Below are 24,566 nucleotides of genomic sequence, written 5' to 3'. Positions count from 1 at the left end.
CCCACTGCTGTGCCTGTGGCTCCATCAGGTGAAAAGAGAGGCTGATTTCTCTTTGACAGATACAATAATGTAAAACCCCATTTTGTAGTGTGGCATAGAGATACAGTGTTTTTTAATGATTACTTATCTAAGCCCTTATCTATTTATTTTATAAGAACATGGCAGAAATTGTGTATCTGTTGTGATTCGTCCCAAAAGCCTCCACCTCTTCACAGAACTGTAGAAGGGAAGAGACAAGAAAAGAGTTAGTCATATGTAGACAGGTTTTGATATAGTGCTCTGTGTGAGCAAATGACTGCTTGAGAGATCCTTCTCATGTTGCTAAGAAAATGGAAGAAATTTTTTAGATGATTTAAAATGTTTTTGCTGGCACTCCAAGATGCCATGTTTGAGAAGAGGTGCTGTAGATTAGTAGAGTATAGAATGAAGGCATGAAATTTTTTTACCACATCTCTACCATGTTGAAGAATTCATGCTACACAAGATAGGTAAATTTTCCAAATTGAATGATGTATTTTCAATACCTGTAGTGCTTTTATAAATAGAGTAGAACACTAACACAGGGTAGATATGCAGCTGTATTTTTAATAAAGTGTTAACAGTGAAATGGTGGTAGTGGAATTACTCTTTGGTGTGGGTTTGTTTTTGTATTGTTTTTACAAACATGCTGAGGTATAGACAGCCATTATGAGCTTTAAAAAAATTTCAAGACTCTCTGAAGTGCTTTGACCTTGTTTGATGTATTTTGAATTTTCTACTTGTATTTGTTTTGTGAGCTTCTGCATGAGTAGGGCATGGCAATTTACTAATATTAAGTCAAGTAATTGGATTTATTTAAAATGTGTAACATTGCATGCCTTCAGGTTATCTCTCCAAGTATTGTGTTTGTCAAGTGCTGACAGTAAATCTGGGAATTCTAGATAACCTGACTTTCTTGCAAATCTTCTTAGTTCATATATGAACATGTAGCTTTGTGCATAGGCCTCTGTTGAAAAGTAGTGGAGTGGAAAGTGTAAATGTATTGGCACAAAGAACTGTTTTAACTTTTGTACAAGGCTTGTATTTGTATGTTCAAATATTTGTGAGATGATAGCTACTTTTTATAGCAAAGAATTCTCCAATATGACACTTTGTTACTGGATTTAGATGGTTACCCTGATGGAGGTTTGTTTCTGTAAAGGGGAAAGGATTTTTACTTCTAATAGCAGCCCTGTACTTTATGCTTTACATGTGTTTAGGAAAAAACTTCAGAAAATACCTTGCTATATTTGCTCATTAAGTTTTGAAAAGTGAAAATACTCTTGAGGTAAAATTGCCTCATATGGTATGTACATGTTATACTGTCCTGCCAAACACATCTTGCAGAGCTTTGGGCTTCAGTTAAGCTCAGATCTTGATTTGGTGCCTTTTATGGTTCTCATATTGGCCTGCAGTGTGAGGCACGTGTGTGTGATGCTCAGGCAGGAGGTTCCATTCTTACTGTGGAATCACTGGCCTCTTCTGCTGGTGTGTCTCACCTTTATAGTGTGACAAAACCCAAATGCTTGTGCCTGGTATATGGCCTGCAATTGAAGGGCTTTGAAACTTTGTGGGGAACACTGCCTAGAAACATACAGGGATCAAATGCTATAAACCAGGGGAGATCAAATGGGAAGCTCTTGCTGAATATCTGATAGTTTCATTGTTGGTTTTGTTTTCATGGGGAATTTGCATCACTTATTATTATCTCTCTGTTCTAATACTGTGAAGAGCCAAAATGCTCCTAAATATGATGTGGAGAAAAAAATTACCACTGAATTTACTCTTGAGTTTGCAATGCCCTAACTCAAATGAAATAGAGAGAACCCTTGGGGTTTCTTTACTTTTAGTTACATGTGTTTGAGTAGCTGTGCCCTGATTAAATTCTCTGCTTACCAGCATGTAGTGGAACATGTGGTCATATTTGGAGAACAATACATAGACCTTGAAGCATAAATTTGGGCATAAAAGGCTTAATTTTGTCAGTTTTCTTGTTTATTCATTTGTATAATTTCTGTGCAGAAGCTTTAAAACAAGCATTTTTCATCTCTGTCTCTTTGCTGTTATCATACTTTTTGTTCCTGATCTATAATTAATTTTCTGGCAAATTTGGGTTTCCTTATTTGAGGTAGCACACTTCTTTTCAATAATTTAAAAAATTTGGCAAAATACCTTTCCTCACAGTTCAAGGATGGAATTTCCACAGGAAATAAAGTTACCACTGAAACTTGTGCTCCCTGGGAGATGCTTCAAAATCTGAAAGATCATGGAAGTATTTGATAAAAAAAGCATTGGATTAAGTCCTTGCAGACTAATTATGGAGAAAATAGTACGAATGTTCACTTATTGCGTCTGAAATAGCTTCACATTGTCTGCTCTAAGAATGTCTTGACTCTATCACAAGAACAGTACAGACCAGACAGGGTTGTCTGTACCTTAGTGTGCCTTGCCATGATGGAAGTCTTTAAGGAAATTTGTAGTTATTTGGATTGTAAATTTAAACCGCTGTCTTCTGGCAGAAATCATTATCACTTTGAGAGTGTATTTCCATACTACAGTATGTTGATGTAATCTTTAAACCTCTAAACTTGAATTTTTGTTTCATCCTATGTCTTTTACTACTAGAAGTGCATTTCATTGTACTATAGGAAGGTTCAAATAGCTTTTTTTACTGTTCTTGTGGAGGCTGTGGTAAATGTAAACACAGACAACAGGAATGCATAAGGTCCTTATTACAGATCCATAAAACCTGATACCTTGATTAGGAAGGTAAGAGGAACCAAACGGAGAGGATAAGACAGCACATACAATAATAATTTCCCAAATTTAAAATGAGATTGAAACCCCATGAAGAAATGAACCATTATCTTGATATTCTAACTTTGTTTTTCACAATGGAATCTTCTAACATAATTCATCTCTTGGCACCAATACTCAGCTTAAAGCATATCTGACATGCTGCAAGCTTGCAAACTGGAATTTACGTAAATACTTTAATGATTTTTCTTAAACCTTAGCAAAAGAAAGCAGTTGCTGCATCTCCTCTGTTATCTTGGGAATGGTACTCAGAAGGGGACAAAATAACTAAGATAAACATTGATTTCAAATTCTGCACTCCTCTCCTATTTTGTGGTCTTTTCTGCTTTCCCAGTAAATATTATTTACTGTACAGAGCTCAGTCTTCCAAGCTCAAATTTCTCTAAAAATGTTGCCATTTGGAAAGTGAGGGAAGACAACCTAGGATAGAAATAGCGGAAGAAATAACAGTAGGTAAAGAAAATAGAAAACCTGAGCAATAATTGGGAATCAGACATATCAGACATATGTCTTATTGTCCAAATATAGCTTTTCTGAAAATGTGTTTTAAAAATAAAGCCAACAGCTGCTTTCTGTAGGAAAATGTTGCAGTCATCCTGCACTACTGTTTTTTAAATTATGTTACAAAAGTGCTCCAGCCCAGTCAACATTAGTTATAAAATGCTTTGACACCAATACTCTGCTTAAAGTTCAAAAACATTTAATGTTTTTTGCATTTTGCATAAATTATTCATTATTTCTGTTTGTAGTCTTAGGTGTTGATCCTTCAGCTTGTTCCCATTGGGCTCAGCTGTAATTCCCTTTAAAGCTCTAGGTAGTTCTACACTTTTTATGTTTTATAGGTTCAATTCAGTAGGAAAAACAGGGGGAAGAAAGGATCATTAACAAATCAGTCCAGGTCATGACAGTGGTAAAGGAAACCTCTGTTGTATAAAATAAAGCTCCATTTAAATTCATAGCCAACATACTGAAAGACCAAGATAATTACAGGCTTTGGGAGTCTTTCTGGGAGTCTGCATTCCATTTTATAATGTGAAAACTTGCCATAGTGGTCATATTTTGAGAAATCAAATTTAGTTACCTACTGATAGACATTACAGATCCTCTGTGGCTTTAACAATATCCACAACTCTTGTTAAGCAGAAATTACTGAGAAAGCAGATGATTGTCTCTTCATACCTGTTGTAGCCTGCCAGTGTTACTCTGAAATGTTTGTTTTTTTCTGTCTGAAAGGAAGCCTTCTGTGGCCACTCTTGTCCTACCTACTGTAACCTCCCCATCACCACCACCTCACATATTTTCAATATGCCTTAAAGCCATAGAAAGAAGGATGGAAGATTTATTTGCTGTTGTGATTTGTTGAAAAACTGCTTGTCATGGCTGCAGTTAATACTAATCATTAAAAGCTCTGGAAATACAATTGTTAATTAATAACTATTTAGTAATGTATTTACTGTAATTTTAGATTTGGAAAAGAAAACTTCTTCTCTCAGCCTTCTTGGATCTTATATTTATTCTGCTTACTCATGGAAATCTAGTAAACAAGTGTTAATCCTTAGAAAATTTCCTTATGGGCCATTAGTCTACCTTGAATTCTGTTTCAGTGATGTATTATTTACAGGAACAAACTCCCCTGTAGACTTTAGCTACAGTTTGTGCTCAAGCATGAATTCAGGCCAGCTGTAGCAAGTCTGTGCTAGGTATGACCGGTTCTGGAGGATGTACTTGACTGACCTTCCTGCCAAAGAGTATTGGGAGCAATGTACAGCACAGTCCCAGCAGTTCCTCATTCAGATCAGGAGGACATAAGGAAATCTCTGACAGTCTTGCTCATTTTTGCCTTTCATACAGCAAGGTGTCATAAGAACATGTGACATATATCTGTACGTATTATTTTTTCCATGCTCGCATTCACATATCTGAAGATGGTGATGATATCTGCTCATAATGCAAAAAATTCTTGTTTTGTGTACTTTAGAGTAATTAAAAATTGTCTATGCATCATTTAAGACTGAATGTATAAATGGAAATTAAAGCCACAGTCCACAAAAAAGAACATTCTGTTGTATTGTCTTCCACAGTAGCTTTTAATTTCTGTCTTGGGTTGAGCATTACCTTCCAAACTTGGCTTTATGTCTTTCAGTTCAGTATTGGTCATGCAAAGCTATTATATGTGTCATATGCTTTGTCAGCCTTTTGTCATTAAATGTAGATGATGCCATATCTATTGCATGGGACATTTAGTGATACAGTGTAGCGCTGTACTCTTAAGTATTAAGCTAAGGTTGGTAGAGTAGCTTCAGTAATTTCCACAGACATGTTATTTTAAGGTGATACATTCTCTACACAAGTATATAGGAAAAACTTCATAAGATTTATTATGTGCATTTTTTTCCTCTGAACAACTGGGTTGATTTCAATGCAGTAAACCAGATTCTATATCAAACCTCAGTTCCTTTTTAATAATGTGAATGTAGTTCTTTGTAGAGCTGTACCATGTGTTTGAAATGATAGGCGTATTGGAAAAAAAAAGAACGTTATTGATTTGTTGATCTACACCATTAATGTTTAAGCTGCTGATACTGTTTGTTTGTTTCTTTATGAAGCAAATTAATTAAAAGACTTTTTAATTAAAAGTAAAGAGATTAGCTCTTTTTTTTTTTTTTTGGTAAATAAAATAATGGGAGCGCTTTCTCCTGAACAAGGGAAATTTTGCAGCTCATTGTTGTTGAGCTGGGAACACTCCAGAGAGAGCAGCTGGCAACCTGTTGTGTTTGTGATGAATGAGACCACAAGTGTATATCTGGGTATATATTCAGTTGTTTCTACTTATTGGGCATTGCTTTTCACAGGCATCATTTCCATCATGATACCAAATGTATCTTACAAGTCCTTTTGAGTAGCCCTTAAAGAAAAAGCAGACTGTAACACTGTTGGGATTTTTAATATCCCCTAATAACTTAGAATAAAATGTTGAGTCAGCACTTCATTTTTCTTTAAATGGTTCACCAGGAACAATAATTATTTAAGAAAATAACTAAAAATGTCTTTATATTTAATATGTTAGGCTGCATATTGTACTTCATATTTTTCGTGTTTTCAGAATTTATTTCTTATCAGCACATTCCCATGACATTTCCTCTTGCAAAATACTTGACTCTTCTTTCTCCCACCCCCTTTTGTATTTACAAATTTCACTTCAATTCTTCTGTGTCTATTCTCATTAAAAAGAAGTAGATTTAAAAAATATTTTAGCATTACTAAGAAAAGATTGTGAATCTGGTGTGTAATGCCTGAGTGTCCTGACAGACAGCAGGCTGCATCTGACACAGATGAGTCTGATTTCTAAATCTTCTGGTTTTCAACTGCACAAAATGACCCCAAATTATTATTGTTGAAATATCTGTTTGTTTCCTGTTGAGAGCTGTGAATCCAGAGTTAGCTCTGTGCCTTGTGCTGAGATCCTGATGAGGGTAGTAGTGTTGGAAGGGAAGGACGCCCCTGCCCAGATCTCCAAGTGTAGATCTCCACATGGGTGAATTGTCTGGGAGGCCTCACCCCCCTGAGTGACCTCTGCCGTCAGCATCCCTCTGTCTGCTCAGCCCCAAACTGCGGTGAGGCAGGGCTGCTGCCTTTCTGCAACCAGAGGGCTCTGTGGGAGAAGGGGGGAGAAAGAAGGAAAAGGGTACACTGGGAAAAGAGGAGCAAGGGCTCTCTTCTCTTCCCCCTCCCAGTGCAGCTTCCAGCACAGCCAAAGTTCTCTAGGGACAGACCCTGGATTTTAATGAGGCCACACTGAGTGGAGGCTGCATGGGAAGAAGGGTGTAATAACATGAAAGATCAGTGCTGCAGTAGTCAGGGCTATTGTAGGAGAGCTGTCATGGGTAAAGCCTTTCTCAATGAATTTGGTGGCATTACAAGAACAGAAGAACCATGGGGGTCACCAGAGATGTCCATGTTGCAGAACTCTCTACTGGGTGTGCATCCTTCACTATGCTCTGAACAACACAATGCACAAGTTCTCCCTGTGCAACTCCTGAGCTGGGGAAGGACGTTCCATGGCTGGATGTAGGGATGGATGTGGATGTTGGGCAGCAGGCATCAGAGGTGTAGTCAGTTTTGATGCAAAGGTGTCTCTGCAATCAAAGTCTCATAAGATCAGAGGGATGGTTTGTCTTAGAGCTGCTGAAGAGTGTAGGTTCTGTGTTCTTAGTGAAACTGACTTTTCTTAGTAATTCCCCCAAAGGTGAGCCAATGGGGAGGAAAAGATGGAGACAGTTTCTCAGTCCTTAGCTGAGGCACTGTACAGGTGACAGACTAGTACCTTTGTATTAGTGTTAAATATTGAGGAAAATATTGATTTGCACACTTACGGAACATATTTTATATGCTTTTTTCCTGTGGCTGACCTGAATTTATTTAAATCCTAATCAAATGTTTCAACTCTTAAACTAAAAATCTCTCTGGTTCAGCCTTGAAATTCAAAAGATGAATCAAAAGCTTCTCGTACTAGTTTTTGTTTCGGGTTTCTTTTACACTCCCCTTCTTCCTCCCCCCCACTCCTCCTCATCCTCATAGTTTAGCCATGTCTAATTTTTTGTTTAGATTTTAGCATTTCATATTGGCTACATAGATATTCTTGAGTGTAAGACTCTACATATTCCTAGTCAGGTAATCAAAGGCTTCTCTTGCTAGTTTTTGTTTCGGGTTTCTTTTACACTCCCCTTCTTCCTCCCCCCGCAACTCCTACACATCCTCATAGTTTAGCCATGTCTGTCTGGCTAATTGTTTATTTAGATTTTAGCATTTCGTATTGGGTACTTAGATGTTCTTGAGTGTAACACTCTACATATTCCTAGTCAGGTATAACCAACCAGTTTATAATCCTATTTCTTTACCTGTTGTTTTTTGGTTTGGTTTGGTTTTTTTTCCCATGGGATATTATGAGCTGACTAAGAGATTGGTTTAATTCAGTGGATATCAAACTGAAAATCTTGATATCAACATAACTGACAAAATCTTCTGACACTTGTGTTCTCAGGGAAAAAATATTAAAGGAAAGGACTCAAGTTCCAAGTAGATGGACAGTTCACTTACGGGTGTATTTGGACTAAACCAAGAACTCATAATGGGGAAAAAAGAATTTGTCAGCAAACATTGACTTAGAGGCCAAGATATGCATCATAGTTACAAAAAAAATTATCTATGTAATTTTTTGCAGAAGAAATTGGAGCAAACAGCAAAGTGTTCTTCAACTGTTAAAGTTAGGAGAGAGAAAGGAGAATCCAAGGTCCAGATGGTATAAAGAATATAAATTATTTTGGAATGGTCCAAAAACTAAGTAACAGTTCATGAATGCAGACAAGGCAGCTAAGGCAAGCCAGATAATAGTTTCTTCTTAAAGGATCTATTCCAGTACTTTCTAGAAAATGTGCTTGTTTCCTTGAATATTTTAGAGATGTTGAGAAGGGATAAAACCATATTATTGGAGACTAACACAAATAACATTTAAGAAGATGAAAAAATAACTAAGAGGTGGAGTTCCATTAAATACTGTCAGCGCTATATGTTTGTTAACTGTGAAGAATTTTTCAGTCCTGTTCTTTTGAGAAAATCTGAGTTTTGTTTCCATGTTTGTTTTTACTTCTTTCAAAATGATTGTGATTGCCTCAAGTTTATTGTGAGAAACTGTATTTAGCAATTTGTATTCTGAGTTCAGAGCTTTAAACCACAACATGTAGCATGCTGTCACTGGTAGCAATTACTGCTAGTTGCATCAGGAGAAAGTGAAAACAGATCCTTAGCTCTCTTCACATGATTGTTCTCTGGGATTGTCACTGATGGGATTGTGATGCTGAATCTAAGTAACCCCTGTGCCCTTGAGAAAGTAATACAAATAGAAAGAAATATTTTTCTAGACAGGTTTGCTCACATGAGAATGAAGTCTTAAGAGTTTTCAGAATGTTTTCCTCTTTCTTGCCCTCTTTTAGGGTTAATTCTTGTATTATGTTTCCATTGACTCTGCTTCAGCTCTTTGACTTCTATTTGAAAACAATTTTGAGCAAAGACTTTGTCACAGTTGTAACAGAATTCAAAGCTTATAAATCAATCATATGTTTGAGTCACCTGAAACCTTGTCCTTGTAAAACATAAAGCCAAAAAGCAGTTAAATCTAAATGCTTGGCATTTCTTCTAAAATGTTGAGTGTCAAATATTTACCCAAATATTTTTACTAGTTCCTTCAAATACTTGTTCTCCCACCCTAGTAGGAGAAACTCAATTATTTTCTTTCTTCTCCTGGTATACTAAAGTGAATTTTGTGGCTGAAAGCAGAATTCTTCTGTTTTGAGACTGATCTTTCCATGTTTCAGGAAATTCAGTTTGCCATATTCCATTAAAAAACCATGTTTAAAATACAGATGACTCTTAAGACTCAGGTTCTTTTTCTTTGCTCTTGACCTGCTGCCTGCTTCAGTCTATCTCGTTTAAGGCTACTGATTACATTGCAATGTTAGAGAAATATTTTATCAATGTAGCTTCAATCCAGATAATGGGCTCACCTGGTCTTAAAATCTCATTTTAAGCAGAACATTCTTTTTCTTTGTTTTCCTTTCAGCCCAGTCATTGAAGGAGTTTGCTCGGCTCCTGATTGCTGTTGAAGAGGAGAGAAGACGGCTGGTAAGTTTGCTTCCATTGGACCTCTCCTTGAGAAAAATAGTACACTTTTTTCTATTCTCCCTAAAGTGATTTTTTAAAAAATTTATTTCTGTAGTAGAGGTTAAGTACATCATAAGAATTATTTGGAATTCTTACACAAAGGCAGAAATGTACTAGCACAAACTACAGCAATTTTTTATTAAACAGTTCAAGAAAAGACGTTTACATCAATTTAAAAATTGTTTTCTCTCTGTTTCCTACCTTCCTGCTCCCTGACCAAAAATAAGCTTTGAATCCTGGTGTACCTTTCTCTTCCTACAAATACAGATGGAGATCTGTATTTGTACTAAATGAAATACTATTGAGTGTTGTGCAGTGAATGTATGCTAGTAATGCAAGAATTTGAGAAGTAAGTGATTAGAAAAGAAAGTGAATTCATTACCTGAGAGAAACTCCTGTAGAATACACTACAGATTGGTCTGGTTAGAGTCATCCATTGATACAGTGTCCTTATGCCATTTGAATCTGTTGTTTGCTTTAATTTTTGTATTTCTATTCAAGTATAGCTTTGTTAAAGAAGTTTTAAGTGTATTTTTATGGAACTATTAAAAAAAAAAATCCAGGTGAGTAATGAAGCTATTTTTGTTCTTCCTTGGGAGTAAGTCATGAATAAAGGAGTGAGCTAAGAATTATGATCAGTAGGGGGATTTTTAAATGTTGTGAAAGTTTAACTCACTCTAATCCATCCAAAGATTATGTCTGTGCCGGTTTTCCTTTCTCTTATGGCTACTTAGAACATTGAGGTAAGGCTTTTGTGACTCAGTTCGGAATCAATTTACTAATTCAGAAAAAAAAGTTTATATAAATTTGCCTTAACCTAGAAGTAAATAGCCATAGAATTGCTCTCCCACTATTTCTGTTTATATAAATATTTTATATTAGCAAAGTCATAACATTTATTTAGTACAATTGCATAGCTAATATTACTTAAATGTATAAAAGTATAATTTTTTTTTTTACTTCATGCAAAACATTTTTTCCTGGGTATCTGGGATAGTGAGGTGACTGTTCTGTACTTACCACCTTAAAAGTAGGTTAGCAGAACACTTATTAGTTCCTTAGTTAAACAGTGTTTCTAAATTGATAGCTTTCCATTTTAAGTTAAAGATTGTTATGAGCTAACTATTAGGGGAAAAAAAGCAATGAATAGATGAGGGCTTTATTTTTCAAACTCATTAGTCTTTCACTATGTAAAAAAATTTCCTATTTTCTCTCATTTCTTTCCCCTCTTTTTATTTTCCTCTCAGAGGAGTCACTACCATTTTCAGTTTTAGAAGTTTTTGGCCTCTCTTTGGTTTATAATTTGATCTTGCCATATAATGTTTTTGTAAAAGATGTAGGAAGGCCTTTAGCATAAAAGAAGGGCAAAAAATTAATATTATTAAGTGAAAAAAGACTAGTCAGATGGAATAGTATGTTTTGTTCTGTATCAATATGATTTCCATGGGAATGCATGGATTGTATAGCTCAGTGTGGTAGGTTGACCCTGGTTGGATTAGCAGTGCCCGCCAAAGCTGCTGTGTCACTGCCCTCCTCATCTGGGCAGGGAAGAGATAATTTAAGGGAAGGTTCATGGGCTGAGATAAGGGCAGGGGGAGATGATCACTTGGCAATCACTGTCATGAGCAAAACAGACTCAACTTGGGGGAATCTGTTTAATTTAATGGCAAATCAGAGTAGGGTAATAAGAAGCAAAATCCAAATCTTCAAGAAACTTCTTCTGCCCTTCCCTTCTTTTGAGGTTTTACTTTAATCCCAGTTCTCTACCTCCTCCCTGCCAGTGGCAGAGAAGGGCAGGGGATGAGGGCTGCACCTCCTTCCTCCCCATGGGGAGGACTCCTCACACTCTTCTCTTGCTCCAGTATTGGTCCCTCCCTTGGGGGAGAGTCTCCACAAACTTCTCCAACATGAGTCTTTCCCATGGCTGCAGTTCTTCATGACCTGCTCCAGTGTGGGTCCTTTCCATAGGATTGAGTCCTCCAGGAACAGGCTGCTCCAGTGTGGGTCTTCAGCTAAGATGCAGCTGCTCTGGACACGAAATTATTTGTATCCACCTTTTTGCTTAGGTTGGAATATCCTCATTCACTTCCTTTTATCTGTCCAGAATGAGAACACTGAGGACACACAGTTTTCATGGTAGTTATATTTGCATAAGAAAATTTATCAGTCTTCAGATTTCTCTACGTTTAAAATGTTTGAGCTGCCTGTTAGTGGAATTTGTTTAATTATTACTGGAGTAAAAGTGTCACCTTCGTCAAAGATGTGGACTTTTTATTTCCCAGTTTCTTACTGCAGTTTTCTACATGTCGTCATAGAACCCAGAGGTCCCTGTGAGGATCAGTGTGCCAAATAGATTCCTAGTATAAGGTTTTTCCTTGAGAAACTTGTAATTTAACTGTGGAATCTTGAAAGCACTTTTGCTTGCTTCTGAGGAAGTTTGGAGCATTATGCATCCACTAAGATTTCTCTGCTGGAAGCACTTTAAGTCAGCCAATTTGCAGCTTAGTGATGATACTAAACAAGGTTCTCAGCTGATGGGAAAGCTTGAGACACGGCATGCAGGCCTTTAAGAATTTAATTTCCTTCTGCGTAAAGAGAGAAAACATGCAAAAGTTATTTTTAAAAAGCTTGTTCTTTCTGACATTTAGTAGAAGGCTTGGAGAAAAAATCTAGGCAATGTTGTGGCTATTTTTGGATATACTTCCTCATACTACTTTCAACTTTCTTTTAATTCTTGTAGCATGTGATAGTAAAAGACACTATTGTCTCAGTGAATGCAGGATGTATGAGAATATGGAGTGACAGATATTAATTTTGCATACCAGCTAATGGCCTTGTTTCCCTGCCTTGAACTTTATTTTGTTAAATTATGAGCATACATATAAGTGCATTAATCAGGTTAGAATATGAAAAGTATAAAAAAGTATATATTCATGTGACCAATTTATTTCCAATCTGATGCCTAATAAATTCTTCATAAGTCAAATTATATTTTTGTCTTACGGAACACACTATTGGAGTGCTTGTCCGCTGATTGTATAAATGAAGTGTTTCCAGCGGTCGCGGAAATAGTTTGAGAAGGTGTTTAGGAAATCTTCTCTCCTTCCTGCATAAAGACCCAGAAGAACCAGAAGTTTTTTTTATTCAGAAGAAGCTAATGAAACACGACATTATGAATGGTATTGTTAGGAAAAACACTGAAGTATAAAGTCAAATGAAACTTCATGTCACAATAAATATTCTGTTTTGTAAGGCCTTGTGGCCATTATTACTGGCAGCAGTAATAATATGGTGATTATTGCAAGTCAGCTTCTTTTATCCTTGTCTTTTATTTCTTGATGCTAGAAAATTGAAGAGTAGTCAGAAAAAACAGAGGCCATGCACCACACATTTCCCCTTAAAAAGAAGATAAAGGAAAAATAACTCATAAGATAGCTTCTTTTATGATGTACAGCCTTAAGTTTTGATGAGGTCTGTCATTTTGTGGTGGTGTTAATTTAGTGATGCTGTTGGTAAATGGTGCATTAAAAAAATCCCAGCTAAACAGCAGTACTCTTGGGCTTCACATGTACTGTAAATTGGATAAAAAGTCAGATTCGTCCCCACTGCATTTCCAATGATTTCAGCAGCAAGCCATCAGGGATGTAGAATAATGACCTCTGTTTCCTAGTGTTTATTAGGGAACAATAGAGATGCTGTAATTTAATCCCATGTCGATGTTTGAATCTTTATCAAGGGAACTTACTTAAAATAATTTCCTTCCTCTTTCACTAAATTTGCATTCTTTCTGTTAAATAAGTGATATATTTTATTTTACAGATTCATATTTTATTTGTGCTTCCTATTAATTTTATATTGATATTAAAATTAATAACAGAAATTATCTGGGAGTGAAATAAAATGCTACTTCCTTTTCCTCTTGGAGGATTATTCTGTGTTACCATCACTATAGATGAACTGGTTCATGCTGCTGGTCCTAGAGATCCCCTATGTGTTTGAAGCATTGAATGAGTTCTCTTGAGTGTCAACGTTATCTTGCTGGAACTCCCTGATTATTTCTGAGAGCTTACTGAATCCAAGACTGAAATAGGCTCTTAATTCTTAAATTCCTTGCTATTTATCCAAGTTGGGGTTTTTTTTGGTTGTTGGCAGGTGATGAATGGCCCCAGAGCTTTTTCTCTCTGGCATCATGAATCAGTGAGATTCCTGACCAATATTAAATACTCCAGGGGATATATAAAAATTCTGAAGTGGATAGTTTTGTACTATGCTTGATGAATATTTTTCTTTGTAAAGTCTGCTTTTTTTTGTATCTAATAATCTTCATGCTTCAGACAGTATCTCATTTTTGTGGACTTTTTTTGTATTAACTGGATGTTCTCATTGTGGTTCTGTATTTGTCCTCACACAAGGGGTCTGATGCTATCTGCTTTCAGGGAAAGCATCAAAATATTCAATTTCAAAAGCTGCACTTGAAGAAAAATAAATGAGTTGTTAAAACCAGCTATCCATGGAATGGTACATAAAATCAGATACTGAAGGGCACAGCATGTTATTGAACAGAATTAACCTTTTCCCTATAATGCGAAGTGCATTACAGATTCCATCAGAAGAGTAAGCAGTCTCCTATCCACAGGGGCAGCTTATTTCTCAGTTTATACAGGGGAAAAATAGCATTGCATGTACTAACACCCTGAGACTGCTGAACAAACACCTGGCACTTTTTTTGCATAGTGTCTCTCAAATTTCAAAAAAATAGTGTTTGCTGGTGTTTGGATATACTTGGTAACTGATTTCAGTGTTTTTCACCTCTCATGCAAGATTTGGCATTTAAATTAATCTCCTTGGTAGGAGTCTGCTGGGAAGAACACTGAAAGCATATTACTGTAAGTGAAAGAAAAGGCCACAAATAAAAGGACTTCTTTGAAGTTACGACTGGTTTTTTTGTTCTTTATTTTTGTTGTTCCTTCTACTCCCTCTCCTCCCACCATGTTTGCTGTTTAAAATTAATTAAAAGCACCTGGGCTTAGAGAGTTTGAGTTTTTTTCTTATAGTTAAGATGGCTGTACATCCTATTGAGTCGTTAAGGTAGCATGGACTGTTTTGTTAACGAGCTTCTTTGGAAAGACTTTCTGAATTTCTGCATCAAATTACTAATTTAGAAGTACCTCTTTGAGGTTTCTCTTGAAGAAGGATCGGTAAATCAGTAGTGAATTTTCAAATTTCTTATAAACATAATTTTTACCTACAGTTATCTGTTTTTTCACCTTTTCTTCCTCCTGTTTCATCCCAGATATAGCAGAGAACATATTTGATATTCATTACAGAGAAATCCATGTCTTTAAGGTAAGGGAAGTTCTGCAAGATAGGAAAATACTGGTTTCAATGGTTTTGAGGTTGTTTTTTTTTGTTTGTTTGGGTTTTTTTTTAACTATCAGCTTACTGTCCTTTGACGGGCTAAGTTTTAGAAATCATTAGGAAAATTACTGGAAACAAATGGCATGCTTTCACAAACCTTTTTGGGGAGCCCCCATTTTGAATACTTGCTGTATGCACTTCTGACCAGAAAGTATGATGTAGACTACAAAAGATACAGGGGAAGGCAACAAGGAAAGCTTAACACCCAGAAGGTGAGAATAAGAAGAGACTGCAAGGAGGTCTCTTTGATTAGCGTTTATTAAAACAAATTAGATCAATGTTATTTGGAGTCCTGTGATTCATAAATTGAAATTACACCTTTCAGCACACTTGAACTAGTCCTCAGCAACAGGTTAACACTTCAGCCCTTGACATCAGATTTTTCTTCCCTTTTTTTTTCCTTGCTGATACCATCGTCAGTCTTACTTTGTAAGGATAAACAAGAAAAAACATTGCAAAATTACTTGGAGACTGTTGAAGAAGCAAGAGTGTGCTCAGTAGCATTGCATGGTTTTCTGCTGTGTTTTATCTCTGAAATAACTGGAGGAAATGTGCTACACAGAATTTTATCTAATTAGAAGTTTGCAGAACCAGCTTTGCCTTAAATTTCAGTCAGCCCTGTGTTACCTCTTCATATTAATTGCGTGTCTGTCAAGTATAGACCTTTTGAGAAAAGGTCTTCCTGTTGTGCTGGTACAAATGTTTGTGTGTCTGTGTGGTGAACATAATTGGAGAAGTGATCCAGCTGGAAAAATAATTTCTCTCACACTAACTTTCTATTACTTCCTTCCCATAACTGCAGTGCACACAGGGGAAATGAAGACCTTCTATCCAGAAGATAGTAATTACGTCAATATAATTGCTATCAAAAATATACTAGAACTAGTACTTTCATTTCCCTACAGATATTATCTCTGATCATTATAACTCCTGTATGAAATCAGGAAGTGATAGGCATATTTCTGTCATGCAGACTTCCTAGAGAGCATGATTCTTTGGTGGGTTCTTGTTGAGCAAGAACTCTCAATGCAACTTTCCCCCTTGCCCTGTCTTGGGCTTGAAGGAATCCTGTTTGCTGTCTTTCTCTGCGCCACTTAAGTATGAAAATACATGTGTTCAGTAGATGTTTCTTAGCATTTGTGCTTAGTTAAAAAAAAACATTAAAAACCAGTAATAAAAGTAAACAGTTTGTGTTTTGTTATCATTAAGGTAGTTTACATATCTGTATGTATTTCAAAACTTTTCTCAGATAAAGAATACATACTAGGCCAGAGAACCTGGAGATAAAATTATGGGTGTTACTAGTAGAGAGCATTAGCTGGCTTGTCCAGATAGCACTGCATCAGCTTCCATAATTGTATACTTTGTACGTTCCTAATTTGTTTAAATCCAGTTCTAATTTCTCCAGTAACGTTCATGATTTAAAATGATTTCTCCCTTTTTTTTTTTGTGGAAATGAAGAAAAAACAGTCATCCTGGGACATTTGAGTATGATAATTTTTAAAAGATCAAGCTGGTCTCAATAGAAAAAAATTGCAACCAGTCCCTCTCACATCCCTGTAACTCCATCCTCAGGAACTGAAAATACAGGTCCGTATTTTCATTAACTTTGCAGAAGGTACTTCCAGAATCACTGCATTGTGACAGAACCGTACTATGAATTCAGAATATGTTCAGAATTTTATGATCATGAAGTCAACAGAGAACTTACTGTTCATGTTTTGCTCTCTATTTCTTAGCAGCTTTCTCTCTACATTTTTCTTTTTCTCTTGAAAATGTGAGTTGTTTCCTGTTGATATGAGTGTCCAGAGTGCAGAACCAAATAATCTGCGGTGCCTTTTGCACCCTGTGCTCCTCATCTTGGGCCTAGATAATTTCATTGCCTTTAAACCTACCTGTTGAGGAGGAAAGCAAATTGACTGGTTTTAGAGACAGTCTTTGCTGTTTTCCAAGATAGTTGTCATAGAGTTGATTTGTGACAAAAAGTTATTTTCTTGTAGTAAGCAACTTTGTAAAAGGTGTGAAAACATAGATCTCCCATGTTGATCTCTGTTGTTCTTTTGACTGGGTAGTTGGCAACAAAGAGTGATCACTTGTCTGTCTTGATAGGGCTAAGAGGCTGTGAGTAAGACAGGAGAGTGGGAATAGGATAATTGTTCAAGGGGAAAGGAAAGGGGAACAGAGATAAGGGGATTTATAAGATTCATGTACATTCTTTACCATCTTACGTAAACAGTGTTCCAAGCCTTAGTAAGAAGGCTCTGGTAATTCGGTGTGCATATACTATTTGCTTTTCAGTCTTCTGCAGAGAATGCAAATTAAGAAAATCTTTTTTAGAAAATATTTTTAAGAAACAAAGTGTGTTGCAGGAGATTAGTGTAATTACTTGTTAGCAATTGCAGTTTCTCCTGCTTTCTACATTCAAGGTGTGTGTATTTGTATTTGCCTCCATATGGATATACAATTAGAGAATGGTTTGGGTTGGAAGGGATCTTGAAGACCATACTCCAACTCCCTCTGCTATGGCAGGGAGGCCACCCACTAGACCAGGTAGCTCAAAGCCCCATCCAGCTTTTGACACTTCTGGGGGTAGGGAATCCGCAATTTCTCTGGGCAACCTATGCCAATGTCTCACCACCCTCAAATTAAAGAATTTCTTCCCTATATTTAATCTAAGCCTACCCTCTTTCAGTTTAAAGACATTCCCCCCTGTGCTGTCACTACCTCTCCTTATAAAAAGTCTCTCTCCAGCTGTACCTTGCAGCATTTTTCAGTGAGAACATTCACAAAATGAGATTGCTTGCTATTTCCAGTTTTGAAGAGTATCATGGAGAGAGATATGAAATGCTGTCTTCATTAAAAGTGCAGAATGAAAGGTTAGTTGGAAAACTTCTTGCTACTCGTCGTTTTATAAATCTAATTTGTTCTCAATTCATATATTTACTCCATGCAGGCATTTCAGTGCATGTGATATTGCGTTGCATAACAGCACTTCCCAAAGTTTTGAGAAGCATTCTGTGAGTAGCATGGCTAGAAGGAATTTATTTTAATGACATTTTAGTCTTCACAGAAATGTGGTAGTTGCAGTTTTAGTTTGTAGATTCTTTTGCTTCCACCACAGTCACTGTCTTTTCAGATGACTGTTGACAGAGAAAAAAGGAAGAAAGATGTTTGCACTTTTAAATGACTATTTTAAGGGAGCTTGAGTTCTAGATCAGCCAACCTTATAGCCTTTAATTTTTGCATTTATTTTCTGACTACAGAGGGAGGAATGGAGCTGGTCATAGAAGAGGATGTATGCTGTACCTATTACTAGCTTGTAATAATTTTGATGCTGCTATCTGACATGCTATTTTCTTAATTTTTAAATGGATTCTAAATTTATGTGCAATTCTCCTGGAGATATGAAAAAAGGTGCTTCATTCCTACAAACTTAATTTTGAATTTTCCTTCATTTATTCTGATCTCTGGAGTGAAACCGTTGTATTTGTTGTTCTTATGTAATGTCCTGGGAAATGTGATTAAAAACAGAAAACAGCACAAGCACTTTATGTACCAAAGGGTGTGTAGAAACAAATATGTCTTTATTTAAACCAAACAAACACCAGCCAAACAAAGCCCCCACCTTTTCATAAGGAAGCAAAACATTCCCCCTTGAGCACTCTGTGTTGTCTGCATGGGCTCGTAGCTGTGTTACATACAAAGGTGTTTTATATAAGTATTCTCTTTTAGGATGTTGTGTTAATATTTACAGAATACTTCGGTTGCCTTTATTATACTTTTCAAATGTCTGCAGAGGCTTCAGTTACAGTTATCTTGAGAAGCTTTCTTAGATGTATCTCCCAGAGCAAGTGCTTTTGCTTTGTGCTAAGACTGAAACAGATTAACAGTTTTGTCTGTTTTTTGGCAGCCATGCCAGTTTATTATGTACCCACTTCACAAAACTGACCTACCTAAAAGCAAAACAAACAAGATATTTACTGGTTATTTTTCAACCATGTTGCAACAGACTGTTTCAGTGTAACAGCCACAGAGGGCAGAAGAAGAAGTCAAAAATTGGATGAAGGAGCATTTTCAAGATCAGCAAACTGCTTAAGCTAGCGTGACCACCCAAATAAATGACTACATATCTACTTCATGGTGCAATATTTGTTGCTGCCCTGCTATTACAAGTAGTTGTAGTCAGAGAAAGATATTATTTTTCCAGTGTTTAAAGGAAATTAGAGTTGAAATCTGGAAGCCATGGTCACATGGTCCTGAGGGAAGTTTTGAAGTATGGGGCCACAGAGTCTGGTAGCCTTAAGGATTAAAATATTGTGAGAGTTACTTCTTTGGATAGCTGTTCTTTAGTAAAAGCTACTTTTCAAACAATATTGAGTTATGTTTCCTTTCTGGGTTAAGTGGAGGTGGCCCATCCACCTTGGCCAAAATCATTAAAATTTTGGCCCAGTTTGCTGTCATGGAGTTGATGTGAAATTCCTCCTGGAGTCCAGTGTCACAGTCAGTACTGTGGGCTACAGGAGTGGGCTATGGTGAGCCAAAGCCTGCAGGGGGGTCTGGCATTGCCCTGAGCCTCCCCCTGTGCCAGGGCCCTGTGCTGGGGCCAGCGCGGAGCTGTGAGGTGGCTGCAGGCAGGGCCAGCCCAGGCCCGCCCGTCCGGCTCCACTCCTGGGCACGTCCCGTCAGTCCTGCCAGCACTGCCCTGCAGCTGCTGCCAGACTGCCCCAGCATCCCTCCCCGTGGCTAAAGGCCATTTTTCACCAGGGATGCTACTGAGGGGGCAGGGCAGCTGCTTGATAGGGTGAGACCATCCATAATTCCCACACTGAGGCAAAGGGTGACTTGGTTTCCCTGATGGGCATCCAGCAGGACCACAGGAGGTGCGACATCTGCAGCTGAGCCCACGTAGCAATACACAATCTTAGTAGAGTCACAGTTTGCAGAAACCAGACTAGCCCTTTGTCTCTTCTAGGATGCCTCTTACACTATATTGAGACCTTTCTACAAGCTAGATGAGAGCTTTCTAAGTTGACTTATTTTGTTAGTTGTATTTGCATGAGAGCAGAAAAAAAAAGGCTAAAAAATCTGAATCTGATACTATTTTTAGATCTTTTGCTCTAAATATCTTGTCATGGCATGTGTCATGACATGTCCTGTGCTCCTTTCTTAATTCTGTCGGCTGTTCCCGACATACTCATTTTGAATTTTCACCACTGACAACTGCCAGAACCTTCTAATTTATAATTATTCAGCATTTTAGCCTTAAATAATATATGAATATTCTTCAGTGTGTCAGCTACCAGTAAAACTTAGTATGCCAATAGCAAGGAGAAATGGAAAGGTTTTTTATGGATCCTGTATCTAAAGCTCCCTTACCTCTTAGTAGTTTGTAGCTGTGGCCAACCTACAGTTTTTCAGAATATATCTTAAATTTTCATGCACGTGCTTTTGTTTCCTGAAAGGATACATACTTCCAGATTCAACATTAACAGTTCCTGGGCATAGTACCATTACAAACAGCTAAGCTGATTTTGGCTTTATGCCTGGCTGTGTCCATTCACAAAGTAGTTGTTAAAGCAAAATACAACTTCTAATTACATTAATCTCTGAGTAGCTAATTTCCTCAGCACCGACTTCTTCTTCTTGTTTTTTTTGTTTTTTTTTTTTTTTTTTTAACAATGCTTTTTGGGGTTTGGTTTTGTTGGTACTGAAGAGATAACAAATAGTAGATAGAAGAACCATGGCAGTATCCAAACTATGAAGAATGTGTCGCAGAAGCAAAGCATTGAACTTCAGACCGCCTTTCTCAGTGTTTTATTTCACAGCAACTGTGCAATATAATGCAAAGTGATTCCTAATAGTAACAGATTGTAGACCTATTAACCCCACTTGTGCAGTTAGTGGCATTGACCTGTGAAGACCTACAGTGTGCAAATTAATTTTCATGCTGGAAGGCAGCACATGATGATCACAAATAGTGCAGGGCCTGCTGTAAACCAGCACAACTTTGCCTGGCTCTTGAATTCTCACCTTCCCTAAGAGCAGCAGACCGGTATTATGTGACTGCTTACATAGCTGCTTAGTCTCCATAGCCATCACTTAGTCACAGATAAGGCATTTTTTCTTCATGTAAAAGTGATTGCATTGATTGCTAAAAGGGTAAGTAGGTAGATCTATACACAAGACCCCTTTCAGTTTGAACTGTTCATCTTCTCAAGCTCTCACTCTGATTTTAAATTTTTATTTCTTTATCTGGAAAGTGTGAATGCTGCTTACATCATCTAGCTAGGAAGAGACAGTCATCTGACAGGAAGAATTTGGGAGAGAAGTTAGGCTGAATGACAGGAAAACTTCCTCATGATGAGCTGCATTGTGAAATACTTTACCAAAAAAATAGACTTTGCCATGGAAAGTGTCTAAGGCACAAACTGAGATTAGGCCAAGTGTTGGAAAATGTAATGTAGAAACAGAGTAAGTATTTTATATTGCTCAGTGACCATGCATCCCTCAGCCTGGAGCATCATTAATTAGACTGTCATCAAGTACCTTTCAGTAAGGTATTTCAAAGGTGCCCAGCATGGTAATAGGCTAAGAGTATGGTGTATTTCTTAAAAAGAATTCCATACTCTTTTTTGAGGTAAGGGTTATGGGGAAAATGGGAAACAGGCAAAAGTTCGACAACATCTAACAAATCTGATTTTCTAGTTGAATTTAAGAGTAACATCCTCACCCGTGACGTTCGTCCCAAGAGCATTTTGCGCGAGGCTCTAAATCAGTTGATTTTGGTATTTTGGAGCCTAAATTTCTATGGAGAGTTCTGTAGCTGGCCAATTTTATTGCTTGTTTGTTTGAAGAAAATTAGAGCCACTGTGTCAAATATAACCATTACTGGCAATTTGAAAATTTTATTGATATTCTCTGACAGATTCTGCATGATGAAAAATTTAAAAGAAAATCCTAGCTGCAGTAAACATTCCTGTCAACATCTTGGCTTCCATGTTGGGTTAGCCATTTGGTTATTTTTATGTCTGCTAAACTTCCATTTTGTTTATTAATTTGTTTCAAACTTTAAATGTTGAGGTGTTTGTTCTTACTTTGGACTCAGAAGCTGTTGCTTATGACATCCAGGCAATCAAACTCTTGATCTCTTAAGTCTGTTGCTAAAGAACATCTTGTCTGTGTGCTTTAATGGGTCCAGCTTCGGTCTAGGAAGAAGGAACCTGCACTCTGACTCTGTTTTTTTAAGGAAAGAATATTTAAAGGCAGTTTCAGGAATTCTGACAAATAAAGCTTGTCAAAATAAATGTTGGGATGATGGCTGCTCAACATCCCTTAAGGAATAATCTGCACTAATTAAATAACATTGGTTTTACTTTTCATGGCAAGTTAGGAAGTTCTTACTTTGATAAGTGAAATGTTTATTTTTGATTTCCAACTTTCCCTTCACATCCTAATGGACCTCACAAGAGGCCTGTTCAGGGTATATTCACTCCACTCTGGAGAGGTTTTGTTGACATCTGCACAGTGAAGGAAACAGGCCTGGCTGCAAAATTTACAGATCAGGATTTGGAAAAGCAAAGAGACAAAATAATAAACATACGGAACTGATTTGGGGTAACTGTTAAATAGGTCTACAGCCAGATTAAAAATGTCTTGGAAAATTTAAAATAAGCTTTTTGTAGAGTAAAGCTTTTTGCTTATTTGCTAGCATTTATTTTAATCAGATAATTTCTGTAAATGTTAATGTATTGAACAAAAACATTTAAAAAGCCACACACAACTCCACAAAAGCGGAGCTTCCTTCACTTCTGCACTTCTTAAGTTGAAGTTTTTCCCCTATAGAAAAATATTTGGTTTTGTTTTGTTTACTCATTGTTTATGGGAAAAATTGTTCCATGTGATAAATGTTCAAGAAGGTAAGGTTATTTGTAATATCCTAAAATATCTATATTTAACAGAGTACTCACTAGAATAACATACTGTTAAAAATGTTGTGAAGTGTGCTATACTTAAATTCTGGATCAGTTTTTTTCTTAATTAGTTCTGTGCTCCAATTATGCTGTTTCCTGTGTTTATGTAGCCATTTCCCACTTGATAATATGTAATGTAAACGGTCAAGCTGAGAAATTTTTTTGTTTGTTTGGACAGCCAAAAAGGGGGGTAAAACCAGAAAAATTTTCTTCTGCTGCCTATCTGAAACTACATTCTCAAGCTCTTTTCCTTTCTGTATGATTTGAACTCTCAGCCCAGTCAAGAGACATGCACTGTTTGTATTAATGGTAGTGATAAAAAGATAAATGCCTAGACTTGCAAGTACACTACTGAACTGTTTTTCCTTCAGTGTAGTGGTGTTTGCGGCTGCTTTATCTTTTACTCAGTTTTTGCTGAGTTACAGTCCATGGAGTAAGCTGTAAAAAGAAATGGTATCTCTTACTGGATGATTAGCTACCTACCATGACCATATCCGCTGCTGATTTATGTCTTCTAAATATTTTCAGGGGGTTGCTAAAGAAAAAAGGTACAAACAAGCCCAACTGTTGTTTTGGTGTTTTGGGTTTTTATTTGTTTCTTCTTGGTTGGTTGGTTGGTTATTTTGGGGTTTTTTCCCTTTCATTTACACCAGGTCGATTTTTCCTCCAAAAGGAGGAAACCTCTAGCTTCAGTCATCTTTGTAATTGTGCCTATATCAGAAAAAGTTAAATGCATTCTTTAACACTTTATAAAATGTTCCTATCTATGTAGAAAATTATTTTGCTGTTGCAACTGAGCAGTAAGTCTAAGAGATAGGAGAGGCTGCAAGTGAGAGGAGGCAGAATGGGTACATTACAGTTTCCAGCTCGAGTTGTTAGTTTAAATGAATGTTAGTGCCAGTAGTGACAGAAACCCCACTGAGCTCTTGCCCACTGAAGGAGAAACAGGAAGATGGTACACAGAGAAATCAAGTCTTTGAAGTGTGTCCTTGTACAATGAAAGAGTAGGTGGCATGCGTGGTCTTTGTTATGTGAAAGGATTTTGAGGCAAAAGAAAGAAATGAAGGCACAGGAGGAGATAAAAAATGGAACCGAGGTACAGCAGATTTATCCCAAATATTATCTTCTACTGGGCTTTTGCAATAAATTGCAAGGTATAAAAGTCAGTAGGGTCTTTCCCCTTTCCTTTTTAACTTACTGGCCACTGTTTTCTCTTAATCCATCAAAAAGTCCTGTAGGGGTAAGATGCATTTTTCACATATATGAAAAATACTGGAGCACATGCCTTGATGTACAATGTTTCTGCATTTGAATTTTACCTTACAGTGGTCAGTGCATGTAGTATGTGGGTGCTGGTAAATAACCAAGTTCTCTGTAGCATCTACCACTGCTCCTGCTCTTTTGGGAAGTTGCTGGGTGTCATTGTGCTTGGTGCCTGCTCAGGAAAATGTGTTTGGTTGTTGCTAACATTGCATTAGAGTAAGTCAGTCTGGTTAAACCCACACATTGAGGAAATGAGTTATTGAAGCCATTTGGCTTCTAATTTCTGAACACACTGAAGATGAGGCACTTCTTATGACATTGTCTTAGGACTTTTATAGTCAATACCTAGAACAGGAATTTTTC

General features: G+C 37.0%; 1 protein-coding gene across 1 annotated transcript in view; it reads left to right on the top strand.

The window, feature by feature from the left end:
* The window catches only part of ARHGAP42 (Rho GTPase activating protein 42), a 143,189-nt gene that overhangs the window by 39,466 nt on the left and 79,157 nt on the right, over positions 1-24,566 (top strand). The window contains exon 3 of the mRNA XM_054269941.1: positions 9,452-9,513. Coding sequence (XP_054125916.1) covers positions 9,452-9,513 — 62 coding nt within the window. The remainder of the gene's footprint in view (positions 1-9,451; positions 9,514-24,566) is intronic.

The sequence above is a fragment of the Melozone crissalis genome, unplaced genomic scaffold, assembly GCF_028551555.1.
Source record: "Melozone crissalis strain CALT ecotype California unplaced genomic scaffold, PUWL_Pcris_2 ptg000008l_1, whole genome shotgun sequence".
In the NCBI taxonomy this organism is placed as follows: domain Eukaryota; kingdom Metazoa; phylum Chordata; class Aves; order Passeriformes; family Passerellidae; genus Melozone; species Melozone crissalis.
The sequence above is the reverse complement of the archived record's forward strand: the minus strand, read 5'-3'. Positions and strand labels throughout refer to the sequence as shown.